The 24,128-nt window shown below is 32.7% G+C and overlaps 2 protein-coding genes across 2 annotated transcripts; both read left to right on the top strand.

The window, feature by feature from the left end:
- The first annotated feature begins 3,227 nt into the window (after nt 1–3,227).
- LOC11440314 (uncharacterized WD repeat-containing protein C2A9.03) lies at nt 3,228–9,378 on the top strand. The gene is made up of 9 exons (XM_003621683.4): nt 3,228–3,479; nt 3,957–4,124; nt 4,692–4,778; nt 5,500–5,634; nt 6,080–6,190; nt 7,067–7,158; nt 7,231–7,336; nt 7,883–7,969; nt 8,751–9,378. Exons 1-9 carry the CDS (start codon nt 3,357–3,359, stop codon nt 9,162–9,164), a joined length of 1,323 nt encoding a protein of 440 aa, XP_003621731.1. The 5' UTR covers nt 3,228–3,356; the 3' UTR covers nt 9,165–9,378.
- A 10,653-nt stretch (nt 9,379–20,031) lies between these two features.
- On the top strand, nt 20,032–23,926 carry LOC11438288 (probably inactive leucine-rich repeat receptor-like protein kinase At3g28040). Its single transcript, XM_003621682.4, has 2 exons — nt 20,032–21,654; nt 22,218–23,926. Exons 1-2 carry the CDS (start codon nt 20,090–20,092, stop codon nt 23,701–23,703), a joined length of 3,051 nt encoding a protein of 1,016 aa, XP_003621730.1. The 5' UTR covers nt 20,032–20,089; the 3' UTR covers nt 23,704–23,926.
- The last annotated feature ends 202 nt before the right edge of the window (nt 23,927–24,128 follow it).

The raw sequence follows: 24,128 nt of genomic DNA, 5'->3' as shown, positions 1-24,128 counted from the left end.
GATGTAACTAATGCGGTTTTAAATTTCTTTGTAGATGATTGGATGCTCCCTAACTACAATGCCAATGTTATTATTCCCATACCTAAGTTTCAAGGTATTGACTGTGTGGAGCAATATAGACCTATAGCTTTAGATAACTTCAAGTTTAAAATTATAACCAAAGTGATTGCTGAAAGGTTAGCTAGAATCATGCCTAACCTCATTTCTAAGCAGCAAAGAGAATTTATTCAACACAGACAAATCAAAGAGTGCATCAACCTCACTTGAGAGGCACCCGATCTTCGCCATAATAGATCTTTTGGAGGTAATCTTGCCCTTAAAATAGACATTTATAAAGCTTTTGACACTGTGGAATGAAAATTTCTTTTGAAGATTTTGAAAGCTTTTGGTTTTAATGAAAACATTTGGAATTGGATAGAGGTCATTTTAAACTCATATTGTCTGATAATTTCTCTCAATGATAAGCTTCATGATTATTTTCATTGTAAGAGAGGGGTGAGGCAGGAATACTGTATCTCTCCTCTCCTTTTATGTTTTGCCAAAGAGGTGATGAGCAGAGGTATTTCTAGATTGGTGGATGAAGGTAAGCTAGACCTTATCAAGGGGTCCAGAAAACCATATGTCCAGAAAACCATAGTAATCTCATTGATTCAAGGAATACTGATACACAATTTGTCCTTATATGCTTTGCTATTTTCATTGTTAAAAGATTTGGAGAGAAGCATTAGGAACTTCATTTGGAGTGGGGACATTGAGAAGAGGAAATTAGTCATTGTGGCATGAAAAAAATTTGTAAGCCATTAGAGGAAGGAGGGTTAGGTATTAGATATCTAATCCATCTTAATGAAGCTTATAATCTTAAGCTTTGTTGGGAGAATGGCGTCTTCTGATACGGATTGGGCAAAGATGTTAAGGTCTAGAGTTTTAAAAAATGATAGATGTATTTCTTATCATATTTTCTCCTCTTTATCGAGTAGTTTTAAAAGTGAGTATAATCTTGTCATATTTCTTAGGGAAAATATAGATAGACACCCTTTTTTTCATACCATTCTTGTATACACTCATGTGGGAGGTTATTTTGGTAATGTGAAACAAAGGATAAGTAGTTATTTTGGACCCACATTGCCACATGTTGCATTTATATGTGGGGGTTTAAGGGGTGTATGCCACCTATGTGTGAAACAAAGGATCATATTTGTTGAATTATCAGGTGCTATGATGACCATTGAAATTGGTCATAGCAGAGGTTTGTCAAATTTTTGGTCGGAGACAGATTCTATGCTTATCCTTTTTGCCTTCAAGTCCATTTCTCTGGTTCCTTGGAGAATCATAAACAGGTGGAACAACTGCTTAGGCTTAACCAGTAACATGAACTTCATAGTTTCTCATATCTGTAGGGAATGAAATTGTTTTTTTTTTTTTTTTTGAATGAAGGGAATGAAATTGTTGTGTTGTTAAGCTAGTTAGCAAATACTACCTCCGGTCCTATTTACAAGAGAAAGTTGACTTTTTAGATACATTGAATAATTTATGTATCTAGTCAAAAATCTAAACCAAATACATAAATTATTTAATGTATCTAAAAAATTAATTGTCTCTTGTAAATATGACCGGAGTGAGTATTAATTTATCCATTAACTCTTTTATCTGAATGCATGACATTCCTCCTCAGACTAGTGCAAATTTCTTTAATAAGAGGCTTGATTTACCATGTTTTAGATTTGTAAATGGTTGAAAGGTTTTGGCTTAGTCCCCCTTCCCTTTTTGTATACCTATTTTTGGTTTACATGTCTGATGCTCTTTGCATCATCAGTTTATTAAATAAATTACCAGCAACAAGAATAACATTATTTTAGCTCTATGAAACATTACTTTACCTCGTTTAATGTAATAATTTAATTTAATTTTCATAAAAAGTAAATATTGATATATGAATTTTTGGTCAAGACTCATGACACTTTTATATAGGAGTATTTTTTTTTAGAATATATTGGAATATTTATTTATTTACTAAATATACTTTATTTATTTATTTATTTTCTTACACTTATTTTTTACTTTCACTTTTACCAATTCAACTAAAAAGCATCTAAATTTTTGTTCAATTTCATAAGCTATGCCATTTAAACATAAAAATATAGATACCATGACACATCATATATGTTTTTTTTTTATCTTCCATGGCTAACACACATTTTAGAAAATATATCAAATTTTTAATAATAAACTGTCGTATATAAACTTTCATTCTTTCGATATACTCTTCTTACTCTCTTTTCTTTCACTTTCTCTTAGATTTAAATTGTATACACTCATGTAATCACGTATATCTCTTTCGTGTAATCAAAGATTAAATGGTCTAAATTTCAAACTAGATATTTTAAATCAAAAGAAAAATGTTTTTAAAAATTTGGACCATCCTAATTTAATCCAACGACAGATGCATATAACTTACACTACGCCTAATCCAAATCGCTTTCTTCTATCATCCAAACAGAACTTAAGAATTTAAGTTTAGTGCTAGTCAAACACTCAAACAAACTTTACTCCAGTAATCTAGACAAAGTTTAGGCCAAGGAATGAAAACGATAATTTTTTATCATAAAAAATCAAGATGAGATTATAACTACACGTTGTGATGTTATTTTGTGGGCCGTAGAGAATCTTAAAAAATTATATTTTTTTCATAGCACACACTAATTATCATTCATATCTCTTCTATCAAAAAAATAATCATTTATTTCTTCCTTTTTTAAGGAATTTATTTATTCTTTAACTAATCTTAACTTATTTGATAAAAATGTTGAAATTACTATATTAAATATAGTGATTGAGTTTCGAATCTAGACTCATTTATTATGAGATTTTAATGACTTTTTTAATTTTATTTTTTCTATCTAAAAAAATTAAAATTGATTTTTTTTTAAGGAAAAATCAAAATTGATTTTTGATAATTTTCTCGTAGTCCAATTTAAATAAAACCAGAATTCATGATATTTTCATCAAAACTGTTTATTTATTGTGAAAAAGTAAATTGTTGCAAGAAATATAAGTGTTAATTCAATCGACAAATGTTAAAATTGTTGATCTAAATGCGTGATCGATATTTAAACCTCGATTACTCTATCTTATGTAAGTTTTTTATGACTATTATCGTTTCGTCTATCACATTAAATATGCAAGGGACCCACAATTATACTGATTGTATAATTTAATTTATTAATTTTGATTATGCCGGTGGTGAAGAGAGTGTGAGAAGACAAACGTTGTTGTTTTCTTTACCTTTTCTTCCTGCTCCAAAAAAATTCACACTCAAGTTTGGAACTTTAAGGTTGAATTCAATCACACAAATCCTCATGTCCTATCATGACATGTACCCATTTGATCATATGGAGGAAGATGATTTCTTTGACGATGTAGATGAACAAGAAGAATTTGATGGTGCTGCTGAAGATGTTCCTCTTGATGAATATGAGATGGTTGGTTTTCAATCTTTTACTTTTTTCTTGCTTGATTTTTGTATTAATTTTTTATTTTCTGAGTTTGTTTTATTTATGTTTTCATTGAACTAATGGAAAATTGTTTGTTTTGTTTTGTTTTGTTTGGTGATGTTTTTTTTGAGTTTGTTTTATTTATGTTTTCATCGAATTTAAGATAAAATTGTTTGTTTTTTGTGTTGTTTTATTTGATGATGTTTTTTTGAGGTTGTTTTGTTTATGATTTGATTGAACTTTAGGGAAATTGTTTGTTTTTTTTTTTGTTGTTTTTTTTTGATGATTTTTTTGAGGATGTTTTATTTATGTATTCATTCATTGAACTTAGGTAAAATTGTTTGATTTTTGTTTTGTTTAATGATGTTTTTTGAGTTGTTTTATTTATGTTTTAACTGAACTTGGAGAAAATTGTTTGTTTTTTGTGTTGGCTTTTGATTTGTTTAATGATTTTGATTGGAGCAGCTTACTAAGGTGACTGATACATCAGCTGCACACGCAAGGAAGGGAAAGGACATTCAAGGAATTCCATGGGAGATGTTGAATATCACAAGAGAAAGTTACAGATTGACAAGGCTTGAACAGTATAGGAATTTTGAGAACATTCTGACATCTGGGGAGACTGCTGACAAGGTTTTGCTTTTGTTCTGTGTTTTTTACTCTCTGTCCTATTTTCATTTGTTTCAGACGGTGTTGTTAAATAGTGGCTATAGCAGCGTTGCAGCATAGCATAATTTGAACAAATCGCTATTGTTTCTCTATTTGAACAAATTGTTGTTATTCTGCCATACACTATTTAGTAGAGTGTTGTCAGATACCTGCCTTATGGCGCGGTAGCGGAATGTGAAAAAACTGCTCTTTTCTGCGATCCGGGATTGACAACACTGGTTTGTGGTTTGTGGCTGTTGGGAGGCAGGGAAGTACACCCTTCATTCACTGCTGTTATAAACAAAATTTAATATTTAATATTTTAAGTTCATTTAATAAATGATGTATGTGGTCTATATTAAAGACCACATACATCATACCATAAAAAAAAAAAAAAGACCACATACATCTTGTATTGAATGAACCTAAAATGTCAATTTTTGCTTATAACAGTGACCAGAGGGTGTAAGTAGCATTAGAAATTGTTTGACAAATGTTTTGATACTCAAAAGGTTAATGTTTTTTTCTTTTCTTTTTTGTTTGGTGTTTCAGGATTGCAAACAAGTGCAGAAGGGTGATAAATACTATGAATTCTTCTATAATACAAGGACTGTTAAGCCTACCATCCTTCATTTTCAGGTTTATTGAATTTTTTCTTTTCTATTGTTAATAGTGTTGTCAAATAGTGGTGCTAGTGTTATAGCATTGCAGTTTTTGTTGAAAAATTGCTATTCCAATAAAACCGTCGCTATTCCAATTTCTGCTAACAGAAAACTTTAGGGTTATTTTAAATAATAAAACTGAAGAGTCGGTGAGTTGATAAATACGTAAGCTCTGCGCTGTCTTAATTTCCCTTTTTAATTTATATATGTAACATGCCTTTTTTTGTATACAGTTTACTTGTTATAATTGCTATGTGGTTTCCGCTGTTTCACATAGCAGATTTTTCGCTTGCCTCTATTTTCCACAATCCAGTATTGATAACACTGATTATTACACTGTCTTTTTTGAATGATTAATGAGCATTTAGTATTGTTTGGTGAAAGAATATATGACTCGAAGGTTGAAGTTCATGCATGTATCTTAGATATATGTTATTTTTTGCGGTTGTTGTTCATCAGTGATTGAACAAAATGTCGTGGCTTGTGCCACTGTTTTGGGTGCTGCGCTGCACAAATTATTGTACATTGTTTTATTAGTAGATATTGAGAAAATATCCGTAGATTCTTTAAATATATTGTTGTGTCTCTAATACTATGCTGTAGAAGCTCAATTGAAGCTGTTTTGTTATAACTCAAACTGCGTGTCAATTTTACTTAATTTACAAGCCTGATGACATTTTTTTTTTAATGGGATACAGCTAAGGAACTTGGTATGGGCTACTTCAAAACATGATGTATATCTTGTCTCGAACTACTCAATTAAGCACTGGTCATCATTAAGTGGCAACTTGTCCGAGATAATAAATTTTCTTGGGCATGTAGCTCCTACTGAGGTACTGCAGTCGAATCTCTTACACATGTTTTTCATCTATAAAGAAAGAAGACTTGGAACCTATTTGATTTTACATGCTGAATTATTATCGGTGTTGTTAAATAGCGACGCTATAGCACTATAGTGTAGCCGAATTTTAATTAACCACCATTGTTCCGTGATTCACGATTTAGTGGGGAGTGTTGTTAAATAGAGGCTATTGTATTATAGAGTAGCAGAATTTCAATAAATTTCTATTTTCCGCGATCCGTGACCGACAACCCTGATTGATGCAATACTTATTTAGAACTCCACAATTTATATTTTTACGGATCATAAGAAATTTGCAGCTGTTCAACATACATTGGTGATTAATGAAGCTGGAAAATTTAACATGGTTCATTTGAGAAAATGCTTTAGTTAGGAGTGTTAAATAAAATTAATGTTATCTTTGTTTGGTCTTTTAGAGATGTGCTGGAAATCAGATGGAAGGATTTTCGCAGACGCAGATTAGCACATTGGCTGTCAAGGATAATTTTCTTGTTGCTGGTGGTTTCCAAGGAGAGCTTACTTGTAAGGTAAATCCATATCACATACGTATCTTGTCGGCTTCTTATACTTCATCGAATGATGAGATTATTTTTTTTTAATCGTGGAAAATTAGCTGTTTTCTATTCCATATCTGCTATGTGATAATTTATAATGAGAAAATAATGTGATTGGTGTATGGTACCTTACATTTATCTAATTGTAAACTTGAGTTTGCACTCGTACTCATGAAAACATACTTTTTTTGTTACTGAGAAAACACACTTTTTTTAAATATGGCCAAAATAGTCTTCATAAGGAGTAGAGTAAAATTCTTAGATGGCCCCAGAGACTATGTGACCTGTTATTGGGCCAGGATCTACGTTATTTCTCCCGTCATATCTAGGATAACCTTTAGTTCCATCTATGAATTTGGGCTTTGGGTCTAACTCTACCCCAAGCTCAAGAGGTAGGGATTACCTAAGCCTTATAAAGACTACTTTGACTATATCTCTAGTCGATGTGGGATCTCAAACATTTATATAACCTTCAACGGTACTAAAAAGGGGCGCATTTTATGTTAAGTGGTTCATTTCAGGTTGAATTTCTATTATATATTGTCGAGGTTTGATTTTCGTGAATAGTATATAGGGGTCAATGTTGTCAATTTTGGATTGCGGAAAATCTCAATTTGTTCAAATTCCGCCACGCCGCAACGCTATAGTACTGTTGTAGTCGCTATTTCACAACACTTTGCACTAAATAACATATTGCAGAACTATAGCGATTTTTTCAAGTTGCTCAATGCTATAGCGCTGCTATAGCCACTCTTTGACAACATTGATAGAGGTAGCATTGAGTGTTAGGAACAAATCTTCTAGCAGAATGTTATTGGATGCAGCTTATAATATCTATATTGAATGCAGCGTTTGGATAAGAAAGGAGTAAGCTTCTGTACGCGGACCACACATGATGATAATGCTATAACAAATGCAGTTGAAATATATGAAAGCTTGAGGTATTTCTCATACTATCTGGCTATATTTGTCTCGGTTTTTGGAAATGCTGTCTGACATGGAAACTTTTTTAGTGGTGCTACTCATTTTATAGCTGCCAATAACGATTCGGGCGTTCGAGAATATGACATTGAAAAGTTCCAGCTTTTGAATCAACTACACTTCCCTTGGCCCGTGAATGTAAGTACTCTTCTAGCATTCTGAGATACAGTTTTTTTTCCTTCCCTTTTGCATCATCTGTGCAACATGTCGTGTTTTGTTGATTCTATTGATATTGCCGAACAAACAAATGATTCGACCTTGTAGGAGCTTTGAATTTCTCAATTGGCTTACCTTGAACAAACCTTTTCATTGTAGTGGAACAAATGAGGAACTGAAAATAAAGATTAGCATGAAAATTGAAACAATACTAGAAGAATCTTGATTTCAATTGATACAATACTTGCAGGATCTTGATTCCAAATCTCATGTCTTGATTAAAATTAAAAGGAATTGTAGCATAATCAAGCAATACCAAATGGGATTGAATTTGTGTTTCATGCTCGTATGGTCGTTTCATTTGTGTTCACAATTTCCATGAACTTCAATATTTTTCCCAATTGTTTCGTACTAGTAGTTAAATCCAAGAAAATGCTGTTTTGATTGGATATTTTGCTTCACTTTTAAAAATATTTGTGATTTTAATTTTACACACATTGATTGCAAAGTATTTTACTCTTGATGCAGCACACATCGATCAGTCCTGACCGCAAACTAATGACTGTCGTTGGAGATAACTTAGAGGGACTGCTGGTGGATCCTCAAAACGGGAAGGTACATGGTTCCTCTTGCACACATTTATTGATGTCTATTACTATTGATGTCTTTTATTGACTTTCCTTGGTAATGGTATTATATTTTTCCATGCACTTGCTACTAGATCAAATACTTTGATTTGCTTTTTGTTTCTCATAACTTTATGTTTCCGATTTTCTTCTTTTTTCGGGTGTGAGAGTGATGGATATGATTGTCGAGATGATTAGTTTCTTATCGGGCACTTGGATATTGTAAATCCCCCAACCTCCCGAAAAGTGCCTGTCTTCATTGCTTGGCTTCTTAATTTTTTTTATTGAACTGTTAGTATTAAACTTAAGAATATTTTGCAGTTATTTCCAACCATCAACATAAGTCATAAGTTTGTTCCAATGTTTTAAAAATCAGTCCGAGCTGGCCGGTTCAGCTGGGGCCAGTTCACCGGTTTATTTGATCCCAGCTGTACCTTAGTCTCATTTGAGAGAGATAGAGACCCTGTTTGGATAAACTACTTAATTAAATGCTTATAGTATAAGCGTTTATCATATAAGTACTTGTGTAAGCTATTTTTATAACAAAAGATAAAAAAAAGTCAAATTTGTTTTCATATAAGCTACAAAATGTTTTCATAAGCTTATGGAATTAAGCAGAAAACAGTTTATGGATATGTCATTAGCTGTTATCAAAAGATCTCTCAAACCGTCGCATCAGTTACTTTGTAGCTTTATGGTTTTCAAAAGCAACATCCTACGTCGAAGAAGCTCCCCCCACTAACATGTTTGAGACTCGTTTGATATTGTAGACTGTCGCCACTTTGAGTGGTCATCAAGACTACTCATTTGCATCTGCATGGCATCCCAATGGACTAGCATTCGCTACCGGGAATCAAGACAAGACATGCAGAGTATGGGACGCCAGAAACGTGTCATCTCCGATTGCTATTCTCAAGAACAATCTCGGGGCGAGCCGGTCAATTAGGTTTTCTTCAGACGGTCAATTTATGGTCGTTGCTGAACCTGCCGACTTTGTGCATGTTTATAGTACAACAGCAAATTATGAAAAGAGTCAAGAAATCGATTTCTTTGGCGAAATTTCTGGCGTTTCAGTAAGTCCTGACGACGAGTGTATGTATATTGGAATATGGGACAGGACTTATGCTAGCTTACTACAGTATAATAGGAGGCACTCATATCATTATCTAGATTCCTACTTTTGATTTTTGAATTTTTTTTGTTCTTACTTTTGGATTGATGTGAATTTTATAGAGCATTGTGGGATTCTAGATACTTAGACTTACTTGACCCTTTGCTTTTGTTAGTATTTTTTGTGTAGGTCATAAATCAGGCCTCATTTTCCTTGTATTTCTAAACTTTTGATGTAAATGGCACCATAAAAATTGGAAATTGATTGGTTTTATCCTTTTATTGACATGGTTAAAATTTTGGCACAAATTCAATGTCGAAGGTTTTTATTATGATTTCTTTCAATGGAACACTCGACCAATTAGATCTTTCGATCTTAGCACTTCTTGTGCTTTGATTGTTTGATTTAATGTACGATCTTTTCGGCCTTAAAATAAAATTATATAGCGAAATTGAGAAATAAGATTGAACAAGTAAAAATGAGAAATCCAATTATGAAACTTAAACCAACCTTAAACCAACGTTTTTGTAAATTTCACTTGAATTTAATTTCTTTGGTCAATTTGGGTATGGGTAAGATAGGAAAAATGGGAGGTGTAGATAGCACCTGCCATGATTCAGAAGAAGTAGTACTGCAACAAAGAAATCAGTCAATTAGATCGCATGACGCAAGTGAAACTGACCACAAGTACATTTTAACTCTATATATATATTCCAGAACTGTACAAGTACAAGGAAAAGCTCATTTTATCTCAGTCACTTTTTTATTGTTAAAAAAACTTAACCACTTTTTAATAATAATAATATCTTTAATCATTTTCAAATGTATTTATTTCTTTATTTAATTTTGCATCGATAAAATTTAATTAAGTTTTCTGGATTGATAATACATTTTAGATACCTCATTATTTGAGTTATTATTATCCTTATTAATTTTTTGGAACTAAAATAATGACAAATGTATGTTTCTTGAATCATCATTTTATGGTAATTTATGAGACAATTCAATATATACAAAAAAGTAAGTATTGACACAAAAGTTAAAGTAATAAAGAGAGTAAATATATACAACGAAAGTATGAGAGAAATAAATGTTTCAAAAATATTATAAAATACTTATTTTTATTAATAAGAAGAGATAAAGAGAAAATTATCACAATCTAGCTTCACATTCAAAATGATATTTTCTTTTTGAAAAAAAAATCTTGAAATAAATTCAATCTACAACATCAACACAACACAATTGTTATTACTACAAGTTAATAGTTTAAGTCAAATATAATAAATTTCTGCGACGATGAAGTCTTATGATTAACAACAAATCACATGAATAATATGCACTAATTAACATGCTAGCAATATTTTGCACGACATGGAGAAAAATAGAGATAGCATAACATAAGTACACGTTATAGTAAAAAACAAAAATATTAATGCCAAATAGAGACATTAGAGGATGCCACAAGAGCCAAAGCTAATGATGATGATGATAACATTGGATGATGCTTCTAGGAGTCTCAATACGACAATGCGAAAATTGACCCAACAAAAAAATGTGACAATGGAAGATGATAAGAATGGGCGACATTTTGTAAAAATAAATGAAAGAATGGGTAACATACACTTTATATAACTATACAAATATTTAGATAGAATACCTAAAAAAAACAAAACAAATTCAATATCACTGAAAACTGAAAAAACATTGATGAATATGCGAACAAACTAACATAACCTATTGAATCAAATGATCAAAATATCCTTGCTTTGAAAGCTATAACGATTATACTAGTGAAGTCAAATCATTTGTAATCAATTAAATCTGATCTAAAAATATGAAGCAAACAAACTCCAGAACGAGAGAAACTAAAACGATGAAGGAAACAACATCACATTTAGACGACAAAATCATAGTAAATCAAGAAAGTAACTCAAGGAACCGTTTGGATTGACTTGTTTTCGAGCTTGTGCAAAATAGTTTATACAAATAAATAAGATTTTATGAATTATTCATAAGTTTGTCAAGATAGTTTATGAAAAAACCATCCCTAAATCAGTTTGATAATGCACCTAGCATTATATTCAATCTATTGCAAAAGTTGTCAACAAGTCAAATGGAGAGTATTGTTACAATAATGTGGAGTATTTGGAAATCCCACAATCTAAAGCTGTGGCAACAGGTGTTAGAGTCGACGGTTACAATTCTGGAAAGAGCTAAGCATCTCCTAGAAGGATGGAGGAACACGAATCGAAAGCAGGGTCTCTTAGGTCAGGTTCACTCACCTGCAAGCACAGGTCCTCAATGTCAGATTGGTCAGAATACGGACAACAGGCAAGGTAGTACCCGATGGAGGAAACCAGTGGTAGACTCAAATGCAATGTCGATGCCTCTTTTTCTACATCCAGTTATAAAGTAGGCATAGGCATGTGTATTCGCGATTCACAAGGAAACCACGTTCGTTCCAAGACCATGTGGTTTTCACCACTGTGTCCAGTTGACATTGGAGAAGCTTTGAGACTTTATCATGCAATTCGGTGGATCAATGAACTTCAGCTCACAAATGTTGATTTTGAGGTAGATTCGAAAACAGTAGCTGGTTATTTTAACAAAGGCAGAGGAGATAGCACCGAATTTGGATCCATTATGGATAAAAATATCAAGTTTTGTAATACCTTTTTAATAAACTCTTATGTCGAGTTTATTAAGAGGCAAGCAAATGAGGTTGCTCATGAGTTAGCTAAGGCAGCCACATTATTACCTAGCTTCCACATCTTTAATGAAATTCCAACATGTATTACTGATTTAATTTTTAATGAAATGATATAAGTTATTTTCCCTATAAAAAAAAGAGGATACAATTTTCGGTGGTAAGAACTTACTCCCTCCGGTCACATTTATAAAAAAAAAAAAATAAATACTTTTTTTGGTTCATTGGGTACATAATGTATTTGGTATATATAAACCAAATACATTAGATATTGAATGAATCTAAAAAGTACCTTTTTTTTGCTTATAAGTGTAACCGGAAGGAGTATTAATTAATATAAAAGTTTATTTATTTGCATAAACTATTTTCATATGGTAAAAAATAAGTCAATTGAAACGGACCTAAATCTTTGTGAAAATAACTTATTTAAATTAAATGGATAGAAAATGATGAAGATGGGCAACCAAATGTCCACACAACCACTCTCTTGTGGATAACATAAAGTTCATGTTTCCTCTGTTCAACAACTTCCATGCATTCACGTGGACAGTACATTAATGGTCGTTGAATCAAAATGTATACATTTTAATGTAAATTTTTAAAACAAAAATATCTAACTTAAATATGAACCGTTCAATATCGATTCAACTTCGATCAATATGCCGCCATATCGGCTACATAAATGCGTGAAATTGTGGATTATAGTAAATCCAAATTCCATAATAGTCCATGGACTCGAGCAATTTATATGGATTCATGTTATGTGTACTAGCATGTTTTTATATATTTCTTCCGTTTAAAATAAGTGTCGCTTAAACTTTTTATACATATATTAAAAAATGTAATTATACTGTCTAAGAACATTACCTTTTTACTAAAATAGTCTTATTATTTATTGGTGCATTTTCCATCATTATAAATTAAAGTAGAATACATGCTTTGATACATAGTAATAATTAAAGACACTAATGAAAATAGTTAAAACGACATTTATTTTAAAACAATTTATTTTTACTAAAATGAGTTTTTATAATTATTGTGAGAGACAACAAACACATAAAGAAGCTTCTTCAGCCTTTCGTGCTGGGTCGATGACGTTACGGTCGTACTCCTTCAAGATTTCTTACTTTTTCTTTTGCTTCTAAATAGTACATGTTTAGAAGTTACTATAGTTGACACTTCATGACATTGATGCTAGATCTCCCTAGTCATCTCCATATAAATGCATGTTTAGACTCATTTCTTTTCTCTAAGGTAAAAAAAGTGATTTTATTGATCAAAATTAATTTCGACATATTAAATATAATAATATTAAGACAACTGTCAAATATAATTTGGGATGACAAGGATAATTCGAAAAACATTTTAACAAAATTGTAATCGATTTTCATGTGTAAGAAGAGTTTCATAAACTCAATTTGGAGTCTCACATCGAAAGTCATGATTTTCGTGTGAGGGTTTCTATAGAATTGAGCAATCATCCCCTTTGAGCCAAGATTTTTAGGTGAACTAAGGTTCAGTCTGAATAAGAAATACTAACAATATTAACAATTATTATTGAAAAAACCTACAATCATTTTTTAAGAAACTAAACTAGCATATTGAAATTGGTATCAGAGAGAATCGAATCTGAGATCTTAAAAGAAACACACTCTAAAGGCTCAAACATCACCAGATCAACCCAAGTCATAAAGCACAATCACTTAATACATGTCCTCGGAAAAAAGAAGACATTAGCCAACTAGAAATCTCTTGTCAAAGAAAAACTAACTAAAAATCATCATAAGGACCAGGTCCTCTATAAAATTATTTTCTCCAATCACATCCTTAAAAAAGATGAGGGATTCAAGTTCCCTTTCAAGCCACACACATATTCTTAAAATTGGTTGATGAAAAGAAGTGTCCCTAACTGAATATCATGCAGCTAAGGGGGTGTTGTATGGAAATGTGGGGACAAAGAAACAAAAAACACAGAGAAGAAGGATTGATTAGTGACCTAAAAAGAAACCCGTGGATTAGATTTGGATCTTGTGAATTGTTGTGGTCCCATATCACGGGCAACCCATGTTGTTTAGGACCCATACAAAGGGATAAAACATGGTGAAGATAAAATGGGAAAGGCACAAACTTGTTTTCTTTTCATTCACAATAATAGTGTGGTAATTCTATATCCATGTGTAATTGTTAACAAAAATGAATCATAGAGAAAGAAGAGAAGAGATTAGAGTTGTACAAAAAAAGAAGAAAGGAGATTAGAGTATTTTAATAGATAGTAAAAGTCTTGATAATGCAATGAAATCGAAATGTATAAATAATAATGTTCCAAATGACACGATTAGATGAAGCATACTTCATATTGAGCTCACGAGGGATATTTGAGTATCGATAATTAGAAAGATGACCTCATTTAAAAATGTCGGCAATATACTTTGATTGATGTTGTAGTATGACTCAAAATTTGATGGATGGAGAATATTGTTGCTAAAAATATAAAAGATTTGTTTCAAATATATTTTGTGCTGAAAATATATTTATGGACAATAAATATATTTTTGTATCGTATGAAGAACGATTTGATGCAAATATATTTTGAAAGGAAATATTATATTTTTTATGCAAATATTCTTTCACTGAAGGAGGAAAAAAAAACGTATCTTCAGTGTGGTATTCGTTCCAAATTTATGAGTTATATGTTTATTATAAATATAGACCTTGTATCAGAGCAAACTTTGAGAGAGATAGAGGGGGCTGAAACAAGGGTTTAGAATGGCAACAACAAACATAGGGTTTGAGGGTTGATTCACCTTGGGAAACACTATTAGGATTGAGTCTCTTAATTACGGGAAGAGATTGGGGCTTTGGGTAGAATTAGGCGGGAGACTTATTCTTGTAACCCATTGATTTCTCTTTTGTAATGTTACTCATCATATAGTGAATCGGAGGGCTGCTCTCTCCCCCAGACTAGGTCAATTTGGACTGAACTGGGTCAATAAATTCTTTTGTGTTCTTCTCTTCTTTGTGTTCTTCTCGCCGTTGTTTTCTACTTTTGACTTGTATTTAATTGTTCCACACACTTTATTTTGGTTGCTTGACTATGCCTTGCTCCACACATCAAGTTTGTTATTGGTGTGATTTTCATCGAATTCGCAACAATTGGCGCCCATCGTGGGGCAAGGGTCAAAGAATAATTAAGTACCATGGGTTCAAAGTGGGATATTGAGAAGTTTACTGGAGATAACGATTTTGGGTTATGGAAGGTAAAGATGGAAGCGGTGTTAATACAACAAAAGTGTGAGAAAGCTTTGAAGGGTGAAGGTTCGTTACCGGTCACCATGTCACGAGCGGAGAAGACCGAGATGGTGGACAAGGTCAGGAGTGTCATTGTCTTATGCCTTGGGGATAAAGTTTTGAGAGAAGTAGCAAAGGAAGCAACCGCGACATCGATGTGGGCAAAGTTGGAGTCTTTGTATATGACAAAGTCTTTGGCTCATCGACAATTCCTAAAGCAACAACTCTACTCATTCAGGATGGTAGAGTCAAAGGCCATCATGGAGCAACTTACGGAGTTCAACAAAATCCTTGATGACTTGGAGAATATTGAGGTGCAACTTGAGGATGAGGATAAATTTATACTCTTGTTGTGTGCTCTACCGAAATCTTTTGAATCGTTCAAAGATACCATGCTCTATGGCAAGGAAGGCACTGTTACCTTGGAAGAAGTTCAAGCGGCTTTGAGAACCAAGGAGTTGACCAAGTCCAAGGACTTGACCCATGAACATGGTGAAGGCCTAAGTGTCTCAAGAGGGAACGGTGGAGGTAGAGGTAACCGGAGAAAGAGTGGTAACAAGTCAAAACCTGAATGCTTTAACTGTCACAAGATGGGTCACTTCAAGAAGGATTGTCCGGAGATTAATGGTAACTCCGCACAAATTGTCTCTGAGGGTTATGAGGATGCAGGTGCTCTGATGGTGTGGTGTTGTTTGGAGGATGAAGAAGGTGATGTGTCTCACCTTGGGAGTGATGCCTAGTGGAGCGGTGGTCGTCTGGAGAGACGTTAAACACTCAACATCAGCCTGGAGATGCGGTGGTAAGAATACTCATGATCTACCTGTTGAGGTGGAGTTTCAAGGTTGAAGACATAGTGAGATGTACGCATTTGCTAGTTGAGGTAGAGTACGCTCAACGTGAGGTGGAGTTGAACACACCGGTAATGGTACGACTATGAAGGACCTTGGGTGCTATGCTCTATGGTGAGCAAGGGATTTCTTCATGAAGTTGAAGAATGTATAGCACGGCTTGCGGGATTACTCTAAAAGGAGGCCAAGGGTGATTGGATGCAAGGTGACCTTCAAGGAAGTGGGAGATGTCCTGCGTTGAAGATGTTATGGTGAATGCTTGTGGGACTACCTAAAAATCCTAGTGTAGTTGGACTGCAAGGACTCTTCGAGAAGACCGAAGACGTTCCGATGGCTGAAGAGGTTAAGGTGAATGCTTGTGGAACTACCTAAAATTCCTAGCGTAGTTGGACTACAAGGACCTTCGAGAAGGCGGAAGACATTCTGAGAGCTGAAGGGGTTATGAGGTGTAAACTTGTGGAGCTACTTGGTGTAGTGGGAAGCAAGGGAAAGAGCAACAAGGAGGTTGATGATTGGCATCATCACTAATTTAGAGTCAAGGTGGAGAATGTTGTAGTATGACTCAAAATTTGATGGATGGAGAATATTGTTGCTAAAAATATAAAAGATTTGTTTCAAATATATTTTGTGCTGAAGATATATTTATGGACAATAAATATATTTTTGTATCGTATGAAGAACGATTTGATGCAAATATATTTTGAAAGGGAATATTATATTTTTGATGCAAATATTCTTTCACTGAAGGAGGAAAAAAAATTGTATCTTCAGTGTGGTATTCGTTCCAAATTTATGAGTTATATGTTTACTATAAATATAGACCTTGTATCAGAGCAAACTTTGAGAGAGATGGAGGGGGCTGAAACAAGGGTTTAGAATGACAACAACAAACACTAGGGTTTGAGGGTTGATTCACCTTGGGAAATACTATTAGGATTGAGTCTCTTGGTTACGGGAAGAGATTGGGGCTTTGGGTAGAATTAGGCGGGAGACTTATTCTTGTAACCCATTGATTTCTCTTTTGTAATGTTACTCATCATATAGTGAATCGGAGGGCTGCTCTCTCCCCAGACTAGGTCAATTTGGACCGAACTGGGTCAACAAATTCTTTTGTGTTCTTCTCTTCTTTGTGTTCTTCTCGCCATTGTTTTCTACTTTTGACTTATATTTAATTGTTCCACACACTTTATTTTGGTTGCTTGACTATCCCTTGCTCCACACATCAAGTTTGTTATTGGTGTGATTTTCATCGAATTTGCAACAATTGAAAAAGAAGCAGACAACGTCAATAGACTTCTAAAAAAAGCATAGACCTTCTCTATTTAAGAAAAAAAATTGACCTGACCTGACCTGACCTATCGTAAACCCCTATAGACCGATCTGTCCTATTCTCATCCCTAATTACAATGGTGAACTTCTCAAACCAAACTCGTTGAACTTGTTTAAGACCACAAATGACATTGTTCAAATTATACACTTGGTAGAAATGTACGAAGTCCAAAGTATACATGTCTTGTGCAAAACATGAAGTTCCATTGTCACTATCCAAATAGGATTTACAATAGCCTCTTTGTAGGAACATGATTCAGACAAACTAAGCATAGAAGTTATAAATAGCACACAAAAAAATTAGAATGTGTAATATAAATAAAATCAGACAATTGAGTGGATTTAAGAGCATAAGGAGAAAGGTGAGGAAGATGATCTACAATCACACTAGGGACATGTCACATGTTTATCTGTCGTAACACTAGTATTAGCTTTGCAATTCTTAAAATTACAATAACTATAAACATGAATTTGTATTTTATTTAAATATTAAACATTTAAAGAATAATATAATTTAATTAACTACATTATATTTTTAATAAAATTAATATCATACATATTTAGAAAATATTTAAGAAATATGAAACTTACCTCAACTTTTATTTTTCTAAAAATAAATGGCCTCGAATATTTTTCCAAAATTTATTCTATTATTTTATGACACTTTGTTAATATATAACAATATTTAAGAAATATGATTGCAACATTTATTTAGAGTTTTGGAACTAAAGTTTATAATCTATAATTTAGTGATGGCTTAATAATGGATATTTACATACTCCATATATATTATACAAAAAATAGCATATAATGTTAAGTTTGAATATTCATTGGTAAATAGAATGAAAAGTATGCTTTTTTTTTTTTTTTGAAGAAAGAATGAAAAGTATGTATTAATTAATATCTTAGAAAATATTGTATTATTAATATATAACCTATTTAAAAAAGTTTACTTGAATATACTATTATGTTAACTTTGTCAACATAGTTTAAACAATTCAGTGTTGTCCTTGCATAACATTAACAATATGGTTTTTGTCATCTATTTCTATAGGGTCTGTTGATTTACAGCAATGCTATGCTATGCTTTGGAGTAGCTGTGACTTGTGAGTGAGGTAAAACTAGGTATAAAATGAATAATTTAATCATCCTGTCTCGTATATAAATTTAATATTTCGTTTTACTTTTGCTAAATAAACATTTAATTTTATTTTATATATACCAGAAACAAACATTTTCTTTTATGATTTTTTCTTTTTCTTTTATGAACTTATGCATGTTATTCTCTTTTGATTGAAAATTGCATGTTATTCTCTTATGCATATTATTCTCACTAACTGTCACATGACAACCCATGCTAAATTATTGTGTTATGATATGGTCTGAAATATAACACATAAAATATTATTTTTTAAATCATAAACCAAATTGATTCTTGCTACCAGACCAGATATTCCTTTTCTATAGATAGAAGGGCAACCCCAAAAATAAACTATATAAAATTTTGCATAGTATATTAATTTTTTCATAGTATATATGTCCTATTTTTTCCAACTTAAAATAGGCACCGTTAATGCCACCACACTCTTAGATCCTCTTCATTGAAGCATCAAAATCAATGCATCATATCATTTATAAAATAATTGTCACATTCAAATAAAATACTCATTCATGATAAATCAAACAATAACATACATGTAAACAAAATCATTATTATTTTGAATCAATGTACACAAAATTGTTAAAAAGTGCATACCAACATATATTAAAATCACAAGGACATAGCAAGAGGTTCCAAGACACGACAAAGCCTTTTGTTTTGGACAAAAGTGTTGTAAGTCATAATGGGGTGGCAAATTTGTCACTTGTTGAAACCCATGTGTGATGAACCATAGGTGTATCATATATCTATATGATCACGGACTACATTAAACATTTACCATATTCAACCATAATTTGCTTTCTCAATGGCCTATGATTTCCCAACCAATTGTAGTAAATTAAACCACCAATTTTGTCTAAGAATCTTATACCTTTTCTCTTACTATGTCCTTGTCAATTAAAATAATTAATAGCTTTTAAAATTTTGTCACACTCATTGGAAGTGTTTTAGAAATATGATTGAACCGGTCGGTTCAACTGGTTCAATCGAAATTTTTCGTTTGGTTTAATCTCAATTACATTATAGTCTAGTTGAATCGAGTTGAACTACAATTGATTCAAGTGTATTTTAATATTTTCTTTACCTTTTTATCCATTTATTTGTCAAGTTAACTATGGTTGAACTAATTGAACAAATTAAATGATAAGTCAAAACTCTAATCGGTTCAATTTTCGATCCAATTTTTTAAACATTGTTTCGGTCACAATTGTTATTGTTATATATTAACAAAATGTCATAAAATAATCGAATAAATACACAAACATTCTGTTATTTATTATACAATAAAGTTGAGGGTGTCCCCATGAGCTTAACTCAATTGGTCTGTAATATACAAGTGCTGAAGTTCAAACCCCGAACACCCCAAACAAAGCTTACATATATACTCACAAATACTCATCAACAAAATCCTAATATTGACAACGAGAATTGAACTCACATCGGTGCAAAGGATTTGAAACTACTTACACATATACAACAAATAAATGTCATAGACTACTTACTATTTTTATTTACTTTTTAACCAAGAAAGATGCTAAATAGAGTTGAAAGATGAAATGTGAAATTTACTCTTATACTTATGTCCATCTCGTGAACACACATGTAACATCATTTTCAATGAGGTAATACAACATCAACCATCAACCATTCGTTACATTATTCACATGTCATACTATATCCCTAAGACAAAAAAAGAAGAAACCATAGTCATAACAAACTACCAACATAGCAACAGCATTCACCCTCAAAGAACAAGAATGAAAACTTTTCACTTGACACTTTTCACAACATTTCTGATCTCATTTACCAATTTCCTAACTTGTTTTGCAAACAACGACGTAACGATTCAGTTAAACGACGACGTCCTCGGTTTAATTGTGTTCAAATCAGACCTCCAAGACCCTTCATCTTACCTTTCTTCATGGAATGAAGATGATATCAATCCATGTTCATGGCAATATGTGAAATGCAATCCACAAACTCAAAGAGTCTCAGAACTTTCCTTAGATGGTTTAGGCTTATCAGGTAAATTAGGAAGAAGTCTTGAAAAATTGCAACATTTAGTAACATTATCACTTTCACACAACAATTTCAGTGGAACTATTAGTCCTTCACTTACACTTTCCAACACTCTTCAAAAACTAAACCTTAGTCACAACTCATTTTCTGGTCCATTACCTCTTTCTTTTGTCAACATGAGTTCAATAAGGTTCATTGATCTCTCGCATAATTCGTTCGCGGGACAAATGCCTGATGGTTTCTTCGAGAATTGTTTCTCCCTTCGTCGCGTCTCTTTATCTATGAACTTATTTGAAGGACAAATTCCTACCACACTTTCAAAATGTTCTTTGTTGAATAGTGTTGATCTTTCAAATAATCATTTTAGTGGTAATGTTGATTTTTCTAGGGTTTGGTCATTGAATAGGCTTAGAAGCTTGGATCTATCAAACAATGCTTTATCTGGAAACTTGGTTAATGGAATTTCATCATTACATAACTTGAAAGAGTTATTGTTAGAGAATAATCAGTTTTCAGGTCAATTACCAAATGATATTGGATTTTGTCTTCATTTGAATAGGGTTGATTTAAGTACTAATCAGTTTAGTGGTGAATTACCTGAATCATTTGGGAGATTAAACTCTTTAAGCTATTTAAGGGTTTCAAATAATCTTTTATTTGGTGAATTTCCTCAATGGATTGGTAACTTGATTAGTTTGGAGGATTTGGACTTATCTCATAATCAATTCTATGGAAACATTCCATTGTCATTGGTTTCATGCACAAAGCTGTCTAAGATTTTTCTTAGAGGGAATAGTTTCAATGGTACTATACCTGAGGGCTTGTTTGGATTAGGATTAGAGGAAATTGATTTTTCTCATAATGAATTAATAGGTTCAATTCCAGCAGGGTCAAACAGGCTATTAGAAACTCTTACAAAGTTAGATCTTTCGGTTAATCATCTTCAAGGGAATATTCCTGCAGAAATTGGTCTGCTTTCAAAGTTGAGATTCTTGAATTTGTCTTGGAATGATCTTCATTCTCAGATTCCACCTGAATTTGGTCTTCTGCAGAATCTTGAAGTTTTGGATCTTCGTAATAGCGCGTTGTTTGGTTCGATTCCAGAAGATACATGTGATTCAGGCAATTTGGCTGTTCTTCAATTGGATGGAAATTCATTGAAGGGATCTATTCCTGAAAAGATTGGGAATTGTTCATCTCTTTACTTGTTGTAAGTTCCTCCTATTTCTCAAACTCTAATAGTATCATTTTGTACTCATATTTTTTTAAGCATAAACGTTTTTTTATATGAGTGATTATGTATAAGCTATTTTTATAAAAAAATATCTTTGGTTCCATTTTGGGAGGTGAATAAAATTAATTCTAGAAGTGTGGAATTCACTTTGACATGTTTGAATGTTTTCGAGTAGAATTGATTTTGTTTTTAGAATTGGTTTTAACTTGAAGCTAGAATTTGAAGTTTTTATTTGCACAATTGATATTTAGTCTAATTTATTGCTCAATCCATTTTTAATTGAATGAGTTCAGACATAAAATCAAATTTTCATAATCAATTTATTCGAAGTCAATTTTTGTCACCACAAAACCAAACACACAAAGTCAAAAAGTTTTCCTATAAACTATAAGCAATTTTCATAACCTAAAAACAACTTAAGGACATGTCATGAGTTTTTTTAATAAACTCTCTCAAACATTATCACAAGTGCTTATACTAGTAGATAAACTGAAATTAGTCAATCCAAACATACCCTAATTCTTTCTATTTTTATGCAGGGGTTTGTCACACAATAACTTGACTGGTCCAGTCCCAAAGTCAATGTCAAATCTAAACAAACTCAAAATCCTGAAGTTGGAATTCAATGAACTAAGTGGAGAGCTACCAATGGAGCTAGGAAAGCTTCAAAATCTTCTTGCTGTGAATATATCACATAACAGCCTCACAGGAAGGCTTCCAATTGGTAGCATATTTCAAAACTTGGACAAAAGTTCTTTGGAAGGAAACTATGGTCTTTGTTCGCCCTTGTTGACAGGTCCATGCAAAATGAATGTACCAAAACCTCTAGTACTTGATCCACATGGCTATAACGATCAAATGAATCCTCGAATCCCAAGAAATGAATCATCTGAGTCTAGTAGTCCAATTCATCACCACAGGTTCCTTAGTATTTCAGCTATTATAGCGATTTCAGCTATCATTGTCATTGTAATAGGAGTGATTGCTATTAGTCTGGTAAATGCTTCCGTAAGGAGAAAGCTAGCATTTGTGGAAAATGCTTTGGAAAGTATGTGTTCAAGCTCTTCTAGATCAGGAGCACCAGCCACAGGTAAACTCATTCTTTTTGATTCTCAATCTTCACCGGATTGGATCAGCAATCCAGAAAACTTGCTCAACAAGGCATCTGAAATCGGTGAAGGAGTGTTTGGAACAGTTTTCAAAGTTCCATTGGGATCACAACAAGGAAGAAATGTTGCAATCAAGAAACTTATCACATCAAACATTCTTCAATATCCAGAAGACTTCGACAGGGAAGTTAGAATTCTAGGAAACGCTAGACATCCAAATTTGATTGCGTTGAAAGGATACTATTGGACTCCTCAACTACAGCTTTTAGTATCTGAATTTGCACCAAATGGTAACTTGCAATCCAAGTTACATGAAAAGCTTCCTTCAAGTCCACCACTTTCTTGGCCAAATAGATTCAAGATTTTACTTGGAACAGCAAAGGGACTTGCACATTTGCATCATTCATTCAGGCCACCAATAATTCACTACAACATAAAACCAAGCAACATCTTACTTGATGAAAACTTCAACGCTAAGATATCAGATTTCGGATTAGCTAGGCTATTAACAAAGCTAGACAAGCATGTGATGAGTAACAGATTTCAAAGTGCATTAGGTTATGTAGCACCTGAACTAGCTTGTCAGAGCTTAAGGGTCAATGAGAAATGTGATGTGTATGGTTTTGGTGTGATGATACTTGAAATAGTGACAGGTAGGAGGCCGGTGGAGTATGGTGAAGATAATGTGTTGATATTGAATGACCATGTGAGGGTTTTGCTTGAACATGGTAATGCTTTGGAGTGTGTTGATCCAAGTTTGATGAACGAATATCCCGAGGATGAGGTTTTACCTGTTTTGAAGCTGGCTATGGTGTGTACATCTCAAATTCCATCTAGTAGGCCTACTATGGCAGAAGTTGTGCAAATATTGCAGGTCATTAAAACTCCTGTTCCTCAAAGGATGGAAGTATTTTGATGACATTAATACGCTTATATGTTTAGCTATTTTCAGTGGTTATAAACTGCGGTCGCAATTACACTTTGAACCATTGGACTGTAGAAAAACACAGTAAAATTTCAGCCACAATTGTAGTTTTGTTGTCATTGCAGATATCTCAAAAACTGTTACTTGTGGCTTCGAGTACATAAAGTCTTCTAAATTATCAAGATTATTGCATTTTTCTAATTTGTTTCCTTCATACTGTGTATCCTTTTTAACTCTATAATTTAGTTTATGTGGATTCTAGTTCATAGAGTATAAATAAATATGTAATTCTTAATGAAAGAATATAATTGCTTCCTTATTTCATTAACAGGATTGTGGTTATATACACCAATTACAATAATTGACTTAGCTTATAATTATGGTGGTAACCGAAACTAATTAACTCAGTATCATAC

Source organism: Medicago truncatula, chromosome 7, assembly GCF_003473485.1.
Source record: "Medicago truncatula cultivar Jemalong A17 chromosome 7, MtrunA17r5.0-ANR, whole genome shotgun sequence".
Classification (NCBI taxonomy): domain Eukaryota; kingdom Viridiplantae; phylum Streptophyta; class Magnoliopsida; order Fabales; family Fabaceae; genus Medicago; species Medicago truncatula.
Note: the sequence above shows the minus strand (reverse complement) of the source record. Positions and strands in the feature narration are given on the sequence as shown.

Coding starts and splice junctions, on each gene's coding strand:
- LOC11440314 (XM_003621683.4), top strand. CDS start 3,357: ATGTCCTATCATGACATGTACCCATTTGATCATATGGAGGAAGATGAT. Junction 6,191..7,066: donor AAGGAGAGCTTACTTGTAAG/GTAAATCCATAT, acceptor TATTGAATGCAG/CGTTTGGATAAGAAAGGAGT. Junction 7,970..8,750: donor TGGATCCTCAAAACGGGAAG/GTACATGGTTCC, acceptor TTGATATTGTAG/ACTGTCGCCACTTTGAGTGG.
- LOC11438288 (XM_003621682.4), top strand. CDS start 20,090: ATGTCATACTATATCCCTAAGACAAAAAAAGAAGAAACCATAGTCATA. Junction 21,655..22,217: donor TGTTCATCTCTTTACTTGTT/GTAAGTTCCTCC, acceptor ATTTTTATGCAG/GGGTTTGTCACACAATAACT.